The 15,570-nt window shown below is 43.7% G+C and overlaps 1 protein-coding gene across 12 annotated transcripts in view; it reads left to right on the top strand.

Annotated features, from left to right (window-relative positions):
• The window catches only part of bcas3 (BCAS3 microtubule associated cell migration factor), a 329,552-nt gene that overhangs the window by 151,091 nt on the left and 162,891 nt on the right, over positions 1 to 15,570 (top strand). For all 12 annotated transcript variants that reach the window (XM_037268397.1, XM_037268399.1, XM_037268403.1 and 9 more), the window contains one exon: positions 801 to 873. In XM_037268397.1, coding sequence (XP_037124292.1) covers positions 801 to 873 — 73 coding nt within the window. The remainder of the gene's footprint in view (positions 1 to 800; positions 874 to 15,570) is intronic.

The following is a 15,570-nucleotide window of genomic DNA, read 5'->3' as shown; positions in this document are numbered from 1 at the left end:
TCAGGGTCAAGTCTGGGTTTTTTGAGGAGAGAAGTGATGGCTGCAAGCTTAGGAGGTGAGGGGACTGTGCCAGAGGTGAGGGAGGAATTGATGATGTCTATGATAAGTGGGGCAATGGGGATGAGGCAGTCTTTAACTAGTTGGGATGGCATGGGGTCCAGGGGGGTGTTCGAGGATTTCTAGGTGGAGAGTATTTGGGAGAGGTCAGCAGAAGTTATGGGGGAAAAGATGATAGCCGGGGGACGGATGATGAAAAGAATGTGGGTTCAGGTTGTGGGGTACTCGAGGGGGTTGTATGTTGAAGTCGTCATAAGTAGAGATGCCCATGTAAAATTTGGTGCCAATTGATAACTGTTTTTGGACATTTGAAGCGATAGTACAATAATTTCCAATTGGAACATTGTTATTGCTTCCTTCCGTGACATCATCAACCAAGAGATGGATACACACACCCCCATCCATCTCTTGGTTGATGATGTCACGGCCTTATTCCTCATCAAAAGTGGATGTTTTTAAAGGCATTCGTCATTACATTATTTCTCCAAAATGAATGGATAAAATAGAAAATGCTAACTGTTTTAATTTTCCTGATAAGAAAATACATGCATTGGCCTAGTTAGTGAAAATTAAACCATCTTTGCTTTACCCTCCCTTTAATGTTGGGAGCTTTGTTATCCTAACACCCTTTGCATTGACCTACATGTGAATTTCTTGACAGTCTGAGTAGATGTACGTTTGGTCCAAATGCAGAAAATATGTACTCGGGTTGCAGAAAAACCCTAATTCACCTTCTGTTTCAGGTCCTCTGAAGGTGGACGTTTTTTCCGATAAGAGACCTTTGCTAGGAGTTTGCAAAAGCACAGGGTCATCAGGGTGAGTATACAGTAGGTCAGACCTGGGCAAGTTACGGCCTGTAGGCAGGATACTCCCCGCAGGGCTTTATAATCTGGCCTGCCGGCCTTGTCCAGAAAAAAAAATCACTCATTTCATCTTGTCACTGCAATGCCTGCATTTCTGTACTTGAGGCATTGGTGGACTTTTGTTGTAGTGCTTTTCTACACTAAAGAAATGGATATTGTCGGCCAGCCCTCGACCAGTTGATTATGTGTGGCTTGTGGCTACCTCAACATGACTCCATATTCTTATGTTGAAGAATAAAAGACGGTTCCTGCAGGCACGTTTGACAGCATATTTTCATCGAGCTTCTATCAAATTCTGGGAGCGGACTAAAGAGCCGAGACACACGCACACTCTCACCCAGACAGAGTAATGTTATGTTAGGTCAGGGGTGTCCAAACGTTTTGCAAAGTGGGCCAGATTTGGTTAGATGAAAATGTATAGGGGGCGACCATTTGCATCGACATTCCTCGAACCATTACCATTGTAAATTAACTTGTAAATAGTATGTAACTATATCCTTTGCCGTCTGCAGATAGGTTGATATTGCAAATGAGAATCTGTTGTCAATTGCACTACCACAAAAGTTAAAGATTAAAATAATAATAAATTAAATACAAATGAACAATTTTATGAAAGTTGAATGACTTTTTTATTAGATGTATTGTTTGTTTTATTATTATTATTGTTGTATTTAATAAGAAGGGTAATATTGGTGTTTGTGACTGCAGTAAACAGTCCAGGTTGCATCATCTCAGATTTTTAATCCAAATTAAATCATTTTCCATTTGATCTTTTTTATTTCAACTTCATACGTAACAAATTACTTCATAATCACAAAATAATAATCCATAGTCTCTTTGTTGTTTGCGATCACTGTGAGTGGGTGGCGCGGACGCGTAGTAGTGTGTAGAGTTAGTACGAAGTAGACAGCTCTCACCAGTAGTCTGTGGGTTTTTTTGTTTTTCTTCCCTGTGCAGCGTCACTTGCAGCGTCTCTGATTTTAGAGGTACAAATACCTTAGTCCTTGGTGTGTGGACATTTGAATGAGGAAGTGTCTGTGTCACCGATTATCTTGCAAACTTAGACTTAGACAAACTTTATTGTCATTTTGTCAACACTGGGTGTACACAAAACGAAATTACGTTGCATACGGCTTTCAACAATGTAGTGGTATTGCGGCTGGTTAAAAAGTGACATTCTATATAAAAATATGAAATAAGATAAGTATAAAGTACAAAGTGCAGCAGTGAAAAAGTATGTAAACAGTGCTGGAGACAAAAACAGTATTTACAAGTGTGCAGAGGAATGCTACGTTTGAATGTTCAACAGTCTGACGACAGCAGGGAAAAGACTATTGCAGAACCTGGTGGACCTGCAGCGGATGCTGCGAAACCTCTTCCCAGAGGGCAGCAGGGAGAACAGTCCATGGTGGGGGTGTGATGGGTCACTGATAATATTACGGGCTCGGGACACGCAGCGCTGGGATGACAAGTCCTGAATGGAGGGAAGAGGAGCCCCGATGATCCTCTCTGCTGTCCTCACCACTCTCCTCAGGTTCTTCCAATCGGAGGCGCTGCAACCTCCACACGGACACTTGTGTGCGTGTGAACTGGGAAGGAACGGAGGAGACACGCTCGCAACCGATCATGAGCGCTGGCTCATGTGTGTGTTCCCGTTAGGTTTAGAGTTTCATTTCAGTGGCTCGCTCTGGGGTGCGCAGGATCCTGCGACAGTGCTAGCGGGCCACTTGTTAATTTCATGACACAATGCTTCGGGCCAGTTTAATTTTAGACGGGGGCCGGACTTTGGACATGCCTGCGTTAGGTCATTAGCAAATAAATGAACATATAGGCTTGATGGTAAATTCAGATGCATTGTCATTCTAATAGAATGATATAAAATGCAGTCAAATAGATTAATATGGCATACAGTGTAAAAAGTGGGCCTAATGTTCGATGTTTGATATTCGTTCTTACTGTTTGTTTTTGGGACCATCCACAAATTACATGTCCGAGGGTGACATATGCCAAATAAATACATGTTTTAGAGATCGTCCCTAAATTACATTCAAGCGTGACATATCTCAGACAAATCACCCTCAATGAAATGAGATTTATTGTTTTAATCATGCAATGCAGTAGTAGCTGGACATGATGGACTATTACTTACTAGAGCTGAAAATGTGATGCTACTACATCTAATGATGGGGGAAATAAAGCACATTTAATTCACATCAGGAGGCATAGATTAACAAAAAATGTTCACCAAAAATCCAGTGAAACATTTTTCGCATTAATATATATACAGTAAAGGCATGAATATATAATGTATGTACATAAAGTGTACAACAATACAATAGTAATGGCACCAAAGAGTACAACAGTAATGGCACCAAACTTTGACAGGTAAACTACAAATATGGAACCTCTCATGTATACACTATACCAGGGGTGGCCAACCAGTCAGAGACTAAGAGCCACATTCTTTACTGTGTTACCGCAAAGAGCCACATCATACACATGGGCACACATGAACATCACCCCATCCCTTCCTCTTACACACACACCTCTGCTCAGCCAAATTTATTGTGACATTATCATGTCACACACCAACATGATAATGACATACCATATTTTTCGGACTAAAAGTCGCTCCGGAATATACGTCGCATTAGCCATAAAATGCACAATAAAGTGAAAAAAAACCATATATGTCGCTCCTGAGTATAAGTCGCATTTTGGGGGAAATGTATTCGACAAAATCCACCAAGAACGGACATGAACGAGCAACAACAGGCTAAACGATACTGTATGCTAACGTGACATAAACACAAACGAAGAGCTGAGAACGGGCCTGACGTAACATTGACAGTTATCCAAATAACTATAACATAAATAACACCTTTATCAAACCATCTGTGTCACTCCAAATCATTAAATCCATAAATCGTCCTTTATGTCAACAATGCCGGGTGCGCACCGCTGATGGCGGTTGCACTTCAGATTATTCCACAGGCCCATATAACGATATATAAATTACACATCAAATAACTATTGTATAAGCAATAATATTATCAAACCATCTGTGTCACTCCAAATCATTAAATCCATCGATCGTCCTTTATGTCAACAATGCTGGGTGCGCGCCGCTGACGGCGGTTGCACTTCAAAATATTCCACCGACCCATATAACGATATATAAATTATATATCAAATAACTATTATATAAGCAATAATTCACCCTGCGCTCCCGCACCACCAGACTCACCAACAGCTTCATACTCCAGGCTGTTCGGATCCTGAACTCTCTCCCCCCTTCTGCGTAGCGTCCTGTACTTTTGCGCTATATTCTGACTGTCTGCTGTATGCACACTTGCTCCATTTTTGCTCCTCTTATTTATTATGTTCATCACTCTTATTTATTCATTGTTTGTGCCTTCTTGTTTTTATTTTTTTTTTGTGTTGTTTACTTGTATGTACACTACCGTTCAAAAGTTTGGGGTCACAAAATTGTTTGGGTGACCCCAAACTTTTGAACGGTAGTGTATATATTTATTTAGATAATTATTTATAGATTATATATATAATCTTCTGTGTAAAAAATCTTATAATATATATGTATACTTATATTCATAGATTTTTTATAATCTTATACAAATATAAGATATAATTTATAATATTTAATTCATAATATTTTATTATAATAATATTTACACTACCGTTCAAAAGTTTGGGGTCACCCAAACAATTTTGTGACCCCAAACTTTTGAACGGTAGTGTATATTGTGTACTATGTCTTGTCGTCGTAGGATAGTGGGAACGTAATTTCGATTTCTTTGTGTGTCTTGGCATGTGAAGAAATTGACAATAAAGCAGACTTTGACCTTAACTTTTGACTTTGATTATCAAACCATCTGTGTCACTCCAAATCATTAAATCCATCGATCGTCCTTTATGTCAACAATGCCGCTGACGGCGATTGCACTTCAAAATATTCCACAGGCCCATATAATTATAAAGAATTTTATCAAACAATCCCTGTCACTCCAAGTCATTAAATCCCGTGATCGAATCCTTTGTCCTTTATGTAAAACACCGCCGCGTATGCGCCGCGCCACAGTTGCAATTCAGATTACAGTAATCCCTTGCTACATCGCGGTTCGTTTATCGCGGTTTCACTACATCGCGGATTTTTGAATCTTGAAAATTTGTGAAAAAATTCACATATAAGTCGCTCCTGAGTATAAGCCCCCCCACCCAAACTATGAAAAAAGCCCGCGATTTATAGTCCAAAAAATACGGTAAATTGACTCCTACAGTACTAAGACCACAGGCCAGTCATTTTCAACAATGAACGTTGTGTGCACTGTCTCACCCACACAAACTCTCAGCTCAACAAAGTCCACAAACAAAACCATAATAATTTACAATAACGTTTTTTCACTTACTATGCATGTTGCTTTGTGCGACTTCTGGCATTCCTGTTAATGTCCGATAATCTGTGTTCAACAGTGTGGTGGGACAGTTGGATGTCTGACACCATTCGTTTTAGTTTGTCGTTTTCAGGAGGCAAGATTTTAACGTCACTGAGGCATTTTTTAACGAACTCCCTTTCATTGCCCGTGCAATATTCCAAGCCAGTTGATACGATGCAAGCGTGACCGTCTCTGAGTGCTTTGTAATTTTTTGGAAAAACTGTACCTGTATTTCTGCCTGACTTTTCAAAGTGTCCAACTTGCGCTTGCAAAATTCAGTCCCTTTTGGAAAGTCCTTATCGATGTGAGCATGGAGTGAGCTGAAGTGGCGCTGAAGATTTGAAGATTTGGAATGCGCTAATGACGTCTGACATATCAAGCAGAATGGCTTGCCATTACGTTCAACAAAAACATATAAACTTTCCCACTGTGTTAAAAACGTCCTGTGTTCATCTTCATATTCGTCATTTTGAGCGCGAAATTGACACTAATTGTTTACTCGAATGGGTTTGCCCCTCCTGCTTTGTGGAATTTCACCTCATGCGCATGCGCGTTTGACAAAAAGCGAAGCGAACACACACTAAATAAAACCCCACAGACACAAATGTTGATATGAACGTAAACGAGCCACATGAAACCAGGCAAAGAGCCGTATGCGGCTCGGGAGCCGCGGGTTGGCCAGGCCTGCTGTAGATGATGGCGCCCATGTTCTCCAGTTTTTTGTCGAATGGCCCGTCTGTTGTTCGAGGAGGGCAACCAGATCTAAAGACACAGTCTCCCACTCTTGCCACTGGTTGGATTTGGGCCACAGAACCAGAGCTTTTCTTCCTTCCATCTTCTCTCTTGCTGTTTGCTGGGTGCTGAGCTGAGGAAGGATGTTGGCTGAGCCTGGCTGAGCACCGGGCTACAGCCTGCAGCTGAGTGTTGCTTGCTGAGTTCTGGGTTTGAGACCGCTGAGTATTGCAGTCCTGGCTCTGAGTTGGGGTGTTTGGTGACTATGGATAGCTGTCCTCTGCCGCTGGCTGCTCTTTCCTGGGCTCTGGGCTGGTTACTACTGGAGGGTCACTGCAATGCTGGGCTTCAGTTAAGGTGCTGATACCCTGAGGACTGTGGGGGTTCTCCTGCCTCTGGGCTTCATTCGACTGATTTGGCCGACTTCGTAAGAAGTAGTGCTCAATACGAGACCCCTTGCTGAGCTTGCTGAGGCATTTCTTTAGCCCTTAGTGGATTTTAAGGCTCCTCACTGTTGTTACTCTCGACCAGCCACAGATTCAGTTCATATACAGCAGGGGTGTCCAAACCTTTTGCAAGGAGGGCCAGATTTGATAAAGTGAAGGGGCCCGGGGGCCAATAGTTTTTTCGGACATTTTTTAACTACAAAAATGTCATGCAAATACACACTGTTATAAAACAAATTTCATTGTCACAATTGTCTTTATTTTTCAAATGACAAAATAACCAAATATGAGTCACTCAGGCAGATGTGAACAACTCTAAAAACACAAATTCTGCCTTTCATTCATATCTGAATAGTCAGATAACATTGAACAAACTGTATGAAATACCTTAAATTTACATGAGTTTAAAATTACTTTTGCCTCCTGAACATTTTAAACGGGAGTTATAAGTAATGCAAAGTTGTCTGTTATTATTAAAACTTAAAACTAGTGAATTTTGCTCTTGTCATTTACGTTATCTTTCAGAAAATAATAGTTTGTGTCAGGTCTACAGGTCCATAACATCAACAGTCTTAACATGGCCACTTCGTAGCTTGCTTTAGTAATATTTATTTTTGACCCACAGTCCCGTGTGAAGAATCGCTGTTGTGATGCCAGTTCAGCTTGGAGCTGCTTCACTTTATCAGCGCGGTCACTCCCTGTTAGCTGGTCGTTTGTGTTCGCATGTTTAGTCTGATAGTGTCTCTTTAAGTTGAAATCCTTAAACAAGGCAACCGTCTCCTTACAAATTAGACAAACACAATTGCCTTGATTTTCAGTGATGTACAGTAATCCCTCGCTACATCACGGTTTGTTTATCGCGGTTTCACTACATCGCGGATTTTTTTCCCAAATTGAAAAAAAGAATTAAAAGTCAAAATAAAACTTCTAAATTGAGGAATTATGGCACAAAACTTGCCCACACGCCAGCAGAAGGCAAGGAGTGCCCACACAATTGCAGTGCGTACACTTGTACCTTTTTTAAAAAAAAAAAGGTTATTAGAATAAGAGTTCTAAAAACATATTTACAGTGTTGTACCTTGTTATAGAAAATTGTTATAATAATAAGAGTTCTAAGAACATATTTACAGTATGTACACTTCTACCTTGTTATAAAAAAATAATAATAAAAGTTGTTCTAAAAACATATTTACAGTTTGTGTTAAGAATTCTCCATGTTATTTATGTTATTCAGCCATGCTTTGATTTGAGGTAGGGTGATTTATTTTGAAGGCGGTTTTCAGGCGATACCACTTCCTTTTTTACGTTCTTGTACATATGTCGGTTACAGTGGTACAGGAGTCATTGGCGATGTAAGTGTGTCTCCTAACAAGAGAAATGAATGATCATATGTGTCTAACCTTTAGGACAATGTAGTATTGCTCCAAATGTTCGTTTAATTTCCTTTAGAGGTCCGTTTGCGCATGTTAGCACGATCGCGAATTAGCATCTTTCCGCTAACTCGTTAGCCTGCCCAATACTTCTTCTTTGCTGCGGGCCAATAAAAACTGGACCGCGGGCCAACTGCGTAGTTTGGACACCCCTGATAGACAGTATATATATATATAAATGTGAAAGTTTGGGGTCACATTGAAATGTCCTTATTTTTGAAGGAAAAGCACTGTACTTTTCAATGAAGATAACTTTAAACTAGTCTTAACTTGAAAGAAATACACTCTATACATTGCTAATGTGGTAAATGACTATTCTAGCTGCAAATGTCTGGTTTTTGGTGCAATATCTACATAGGTGTATAGAGGCCCATTTCCAGCAACTATCACTCCAGTGTTCTAATGGTACAATGTGTTTGCTCATTGGCTCAGAAGGCTAATTGATGATTAGAAAACCCTTGTGCAATCATGTTCACACATCTGAAAACAGTTTAGCTCTTTACAGAAGCTACAAAAATGACCTTCCTTTGAGCAGATTGAGTTTCTGGAGCATCACATTTGTGGGGTCAATTAAACGCTCAAAATGGCCAGAAAAAGAGAACTTTCATCTGAAACTCGACAGTCTATTCTTGTTCTTAGAAATGAAGGCTATTCCATGCGAGAAATTGCTAAGAAATTGAAGATTTCCTACAACGGTGTGTACTACTCCCTTCAGAGGAACGCACAAACAGGCTCTAACCAGAGTAGAAAAAGAAGTGGGAGGCCGCGTTGCACAACTGAGCAAGAAGATAAGTACATTAGAGTCTCTAGTTTGAGAAACAGACGCCTCACAGGTCCCCAACTGGCATCTTCATTAAATAGTACCCGCAAAACACCAGTGTCAACATCTACAGTGAAGAGGCGGCTGCGGGATTCTGGGCTTCAGGGCAGAGTGGCAAAGAAAAAGCCAGATCTGAGACTGGCCAATAAAAGAAAAAGATTAAGATGGGCAAAAGAACACAGACATTGGACAGAGGAAGACTGGAAAAAAGTGTTGTGGACGGATGAATCCAAGTTTGAGGTGTTTGGATCACAAAGAAGAATGTTTGTGAGACGCAGAACAACTGAAAAGATGCTGGAAGAATGCCTGACGCCATCTGTTAAGCATGGTGGAGGTAATGTGATGGTCTGGGGTTGCTTTGGTGCTGGTAAGGTGGGAGATTTGTACAGGGTAAAAGGGATTCTGAATAAGGAAGGCTATCAGTCCATTTTGCAACGCCATGCCATATCCAGTGGACAGCGCTTGATTGGAGCCAATTTCATCCTACAACAGGACAATGACCCAAAACACACCTCCAAATTGTGCAAGAACTATTTAGAGAAGAAGCAGGCAGCTGGTATTCTATCGGTAATGGAGTGGCCAGCGCAGTCACCAGATTTGAACCCCATTGAGCTGTTGTGGGAGCAGCTTGACCGTATGGTACGCAAGAAGTGCCCATCCAACCAATCCAACTTGTGGGAGCTGCTTCTAGAAGCGTGGGGTGCCATTTCTCCAGATTACCTCAACAAATTAACAGCTAGAATGCCAAAGGTCTGCAATGCTGTAATTGCTGCAAATGGAGTATTCTTTGACGAAAGCAAAGTTTGATTTAAAAAAAATCTTATTTCAAATACAAATCATTAGTTCTAACCTTGTCAATGTCTTGACTCTATTTTCTATTCATTTCACAACGTATGGTGGTGAATAAGTGTGACTTTTCATGGAAAACACAAAATTGTTTGGGTGACCCCAAACTTTTGAACGGTAGTGTATAGATATATTATATATATATTATATATATTTATATATATGTATATATATATATAGATATATATAAATATATCTATATATATAGATAGTATATACCGTGTATGTGTATATATATATATATGTGTGTATATATATATATCAAAGTCAAAGTCAAAGTCAGCTTTATTGTCAATCCCTTCATATGTCAAGACACACAAAGAAACCGAAATTCCGTTTCCTCCATCCCACGGTGACGAGACATACAAGTAGGCGACACAAAACAAAAACAAGAAGGCACAAACCATAAATAATAAATAAAATAAAATGAGCGATGAATAAAAACAGACCAATAACCCATTGAATATGAGGGGCAAAACCGAGCCAGTGAGCATACAGCAAGAACAGGACGCTACGCTGAAAGGGGGAGCGAGTTCAGGATCCTAACAGCCTGGAGTACGAAGCTGTTGGAAAGTCTGGTGGTGCAGGAGCGCAGGCTCCTGTACCGCCTCCCAGAGGGCAGAAGTTCAAACAAAGAGTGAGCGGGGTGACTCACATATATATATATATAATTTTTAATTATTGTGTGTTGGAGTAGGCCGTCCAATAAGTGCAGGAAGGAGTAGAGTAATTAGCTGTTTTACTAACTTTACATGTCTGTTAGATGCCGGCCTTATTTTCCACCGAGAGAGATAACAGTGATCATCACTGCTGTGTATATCCAGCGGCGCTCTCTCTCCGGCTGAACACCATCAATGAACAGCAGCGGGTGGTGTTCACATAATAGCGGGAGACTTTAATAAGACCAATCTGAAGACTGAAGACTGTACTCCCGCAGTTTCACCAGCATGTCAAGTGCCCAACAAGAGAGGAAAGGACATTGGCCCGCATGTACTCCAACATCAAGCACAGGTACAGAGCCATGCCCTTCCCCCACCTCGGACAGTCAGACCATCTATCCCTGCTGCTCATCCCCGCATACATCCCCCTCAGACACAGATCCAGGCCCACCACAAGGACTATAACAACTTGACCTGAAAATGCACTCAGCCAACTCCAGGATTGCCTCCAAGACACTGACTGGGACCTATTTCGTCACTAGGACCTGGGAATGTTGACAGGGACATCTCTGGACTACATCAAGTTCTGTATGGGAACTGTGTCCGTGGACAAAACCATCCGGGTCCTTCCCAACCAGGTCCGCTCACTCCTCAGGGCCCGCGACTCTGCCTTCAAGTCAGGCGACAGAGCCCTTTACAGCTCAACTCGGGCTGACCTGAAGAAAGGGATTAAAAAAGCCAAAGCGGACTACATGAGGAAGAAGGAGTCCCACATTGCCAGCAACAGACCACGAGAGGTGTGGCAGGGCATCCAGACCATCACTAACTTCACACACTTCCACATCAGATTGGTTAGTGTTGAACCACCTGAAGGATGTCCTAGGATTGCCTACCGGGCAAACAGGTCGGTGGATGATGCGGTCAACATGGGACTGCACTACATCCTGCACCACCTGGACACCCCAGGAAGGTACGCCAGGATCCTGTTTGTGGACTTCAGCTCGGCGTTCAACACCATCGCTCCTGACATCCTCTAACAGAAGCTCATCCAGCTCGCGGTGCCTGCCTCCACCTCTAGGTGGATCACCAGCTTCCTGACCAACAGGAGACAGCGTGTGAGGCTGGGGAGCATCACATCTGACACCCGGACCACCAATACTGGCGCCCCTCAGGGGTGCGTCCTCTCCCCACTGCTCTTCTCTCTCTACGCCAACGATTTCTCCTCAGGTGACTCTCCTGTGAAGCTCCTGAAGTATGCAGACGACACCACTCTCATCGGACTGATCCGCGACGGTCACGAGACTGCGTACAGACAGGAGGTGGAGCGGCTGGTCCACTGGTGCAGCCAAAACCACCTGGAGCTGAACCCGCTCAAGACCGTGGAGATGACAGTGGACTTAAGGCGAGACACTTCACCACTTTAAAGTTAAAGTTAAGTTAAAGTCCCAATGATCGTCACACACACATCTGGGTGTGGTGAAATTTGTCCTCTGCATTTAACCCATCCCCGTGTGATTTTAATCCATCCCCTGGGGGAGAGGGGAGCAGTGAGCAGCAGCGGTGCCGCGCTCGGGAATCATTTGGTGATCTAAACCCCCAATTCCAACCCTTAATGCTGAGTGCCAAGCAGGGAGGAATGGGTCCCATTTTTATAGTCTTTGGTATGACCCGGCCGGGGTTTGAACCCACAACCTTCCAGTCTCAGGGCGGACACTCTACCACTAGGCCACTGAGCTTTCACCCCTCACTATCCGCAGTAATAACTATTCTCTCCACAGACACCTACAAGTTCCTGGGAACCACAATCTCTCGGGACCTGAAATGGACCGGCCACATAGACTCTGTCCGGAAGAAGGCCCAGCAGAGGCTGTACTTCCTGAGACAGCTCAAGAAGTTCAACCTGCCGCGGGAGCTGCTGAAGACCTTCTACACTGCCATCATCCAGTCTGTCCTCTGCACCTCCATCACTGTCTGGTTTGGATCGGTCTCCAAACAAGACAAGCACAGAGTGCAACGGACAATCAGTACTGCAGAAAAGATAATTGGAATCAACCTCCCATCTATCCAAGACTTGTACCTGTCCAGGACTAGGAAACGTGCGAGTAACATCTCTACAGACCCTTCTCACCCAGGTTGCAGTCTGTTTGAACTGCTCCCCTCCGGACGGCGTTATAGAGCTCGGTACGCCAAAACCAGCAGACACAGAGACAGCTTCTTCCCCCAGGCTGTTGCTCTGATGAACTCACACCACTCTTAGAGTCTCAGAGTCATTACTGTGCAATAACATCCTGCTCTCCACACCTTTTTTTGAATTGTCTACACCATTGTACTATGTGTCCTCTCTGCATCCATTGGAGCCTTGTCATCCTGGAAGATCTGTGGTCTCTTCTTAAGGTTTCTCATTTCCCCTAGTTTGAATTTTGAGTTTTTCCTTGCCCTCCTGGGAGTTTAAGATCAGGGGATGTTTGAGAATATTTGTCATTTTTCACACGTCCTGAGTGTTGTTAGTCACCTAAATGTTGAATAGAGGCTGGGATGTACCGAAGTCAAATTCCTTGTTTGGCACGCTCAAACATAGCGAATAAAGGTTCTTGAATCTTGTATCTTGAATCAGATCCTACCTCCACCACTCACTGTAGAGTAGCAGGAGGTGAGGCGTGTGCTCCAGGCAGTATACCCCAGGAAGGTTCCCGGTCCAGACGGAGTACCTGGCAAAGTGCTCAGAGCCTGCGCCCACCAGCGGTCCCAGATCTTCTGCAGGATCTTTAACTTCTCGCTGGCCCAAGCAGTCGTCCCCACCTGCCTGAACACAGCCACAATAATCCCCATACCAAAAAAGTCACCCTCAGCCGGCCTCGATGACTACCGCCCTGTTGCCTTCACCCCGGTAATAATGAAGTGCCTTGAGAGACTGGTTCTCCAGCACATCAAGGACTGCCTCCCCCCACCCTCGACCCCCACCAGTTCGCATACCGGGCGAACAGATCTACGGAGGACGCCATCGCCATAGCTCTGTATGCTGTGTTGTCACCTGGAACAGCAGCAGAGCTATGCGAGAATGCTCTTTGTGGACCACAGCTCGGCTTTCAATGCGATCATCCCGGACATTCTGGTCCCAAAGCTGGACTCTATGACTGCAGTCCTGCCCACGACGACAACAAATTTGCTGATGACACCACAGTGGTCGGGCTAATCTCGAATGGTGACGAGACAGCCTATAGGGAGGAGGTTCAGAAGCTCACGACCTGGTGATCCGTAAATAACTTGGCTCTGAATGCCACAAAGATAAAGGAGATCATCGTGGACTTCAGGAGGAAGAAAAGGGATCCCCCTCCCCTCTACATCAACAGCGAGAGTGAGGAGAGGGTCCACGATATCAGATTCCTGGGAGTCCAGATCTCTGATGACCTCTCCTGAACACGCAACACCTCAGCTGTCATCAAGAAGGCTCAGCAGCGTCGACACTTCCTGAGAGTCCTCAGGAAAAACAGTATGGACCGGAAGCTGCTGCTGGCCTACTACCGCTCCTCCATTGAGAGCCTGCTGATGTACTGCCTGACCACCTGGTACGGGAGCTGCACTGCTGCAGAGGGAGGCTACAGAGGACAACCAGAACAGCGCAGAGGATCTTCGGCTGCCCTCTCCCCTCCCTGACGGACATATACACCACCCGGTGCGTTAGCAGAGCTCGCAATATCATCAAGGACTACACACATCCCGCCTCCCAGCTGCTTGAGCTGCTTCCTTATGGGAGGCGCTACAGATGCATCAGAACAAGGACTACCAAACTGAAAAACTGTTTCTTCCCAAGAGCCATCACCACACTGAACTCTGAGAGGAAGCACCAGCCATAATACACTATCAATACACCTTTATACTTAGACTGTCACTGCTGCTGTCAACACTACGTGCAATAACTATTTATTATTTACTTCCTGTACATACCTCATTCATTTTAATATTAATATCCACATTGTATAGACTGTAAATAAGATACTTTTACTTTTATTCTTTGTACTTCCTTTATACTCATTAATCTTTGTAATGTTTATTGTAGAATTTCTTTTTCTTTATACCTATTTGCACTGGAAAGGTAGAAGCTCTCCAATTTCGTTACACAATTGCATTGTAAAATGACAATAAAGGGCATTCTATTCTATTCTATTCTAAAAAGGTCCTAATTCCCTCCTTGTAGGGAATGGAAGCTGGTCAGTTGTGTTGAGTTGCATTGTGTTGTGTTCAGTTGTGTTCGTCTCATGTCTTGCAGACAAGTATGTCCCCATGCCTTGTGTGTTTTGTGCAGCTGTCCATGTCTGTGTGCGACAAGCGGACTTAGGCGCGGAAGGCTCCAACTCCAGAGTCAGTGGACTCCATTTTGAGTGAGGCATGGTGTTGTGTGTCGGTAGTCTTCAGTCAGTTTTGATTTTGTGTGTGTGTCCTCGGGTCCCTTTGTCCACCCAATCCCCACTCACAACCATTCCCAACCTCCACACCTCCACAGCCATATTCAAACCTTCCTCAATTAACATTATGAGGGGGGGTTCGTAACAAGCGCTTCGTGTTGAAATTTTTGCAGTTCTTGTTTTTTCGAGCGATTTTCCTGCGGTTTTCCAAGCCACTCTTTCAATGCCAAGCGTTTTCGTAAAACACCTAAAATCCCAGCAATTTCGAGCACTTTCACTCATCTTTCAAGTCCTCCAGTGTGCTATGGCTATTTAAACACGGGTGGTACCAAATGAGAAATTTAGAAAAAAAGTATGCAGCCTGTCACTGAAGCTACTCCTCCGCTAGAAGATGCTGCTGTGTAGTGGGTGGATGGGGTTGTCCTTGATGGACAGCAGCCTGGCCAACACCTGTTGTTCTGCCACAGAAGCTCTGTGCCCACAACAGAATCCGCCTTCCTCACCTGTTTGTCCAGGTGGTAGGCATCCCTCTTCTTGATGCTACCCCCCATAAAATATCCGCAGCACCACACTGCAGACGAAGGATCATCAGGCATTTTCCTTTCATGCACAAAGTGTCCACGTAAGCAGACTAGTCAAGTGTCATCCAGCAACACTTAAAGGTATTGACAGGTCTGCACCACCTCCACACAGACCCCGTTGATGGTCACAGGCTCTGGACAAAGCCTGGACCTCCTGAAGTCCACCACCCTTTCTATGGTCTTGGTGGTGTTAAGGTGCAGGTGGTTGGAGCGCTGGATCAGGCTCCTGTACTCCTCCTCCCTGAATTATATTGGCACACTTACAATATTTTTAAATTG

Source organism: Syngnathus acus, chromosome 13 (assembly GCF_901709675.1).
Source record: "Syngnathus acus chromosome 13, fSynAcu1.2, whole genome shotgun sequence".
Lineage (NCBI taxonomy): Eukaryota > Metazoa > Chordata > Actinopteri > Syngnathiformes > Syngnathidae > Syngnathus > Syngnathus acus.
The sequence above is the reverse complement of the archived record's forward strand: the minus strand, read 5'-3'. Positions and strand labels throughout refer to the sequence as shown.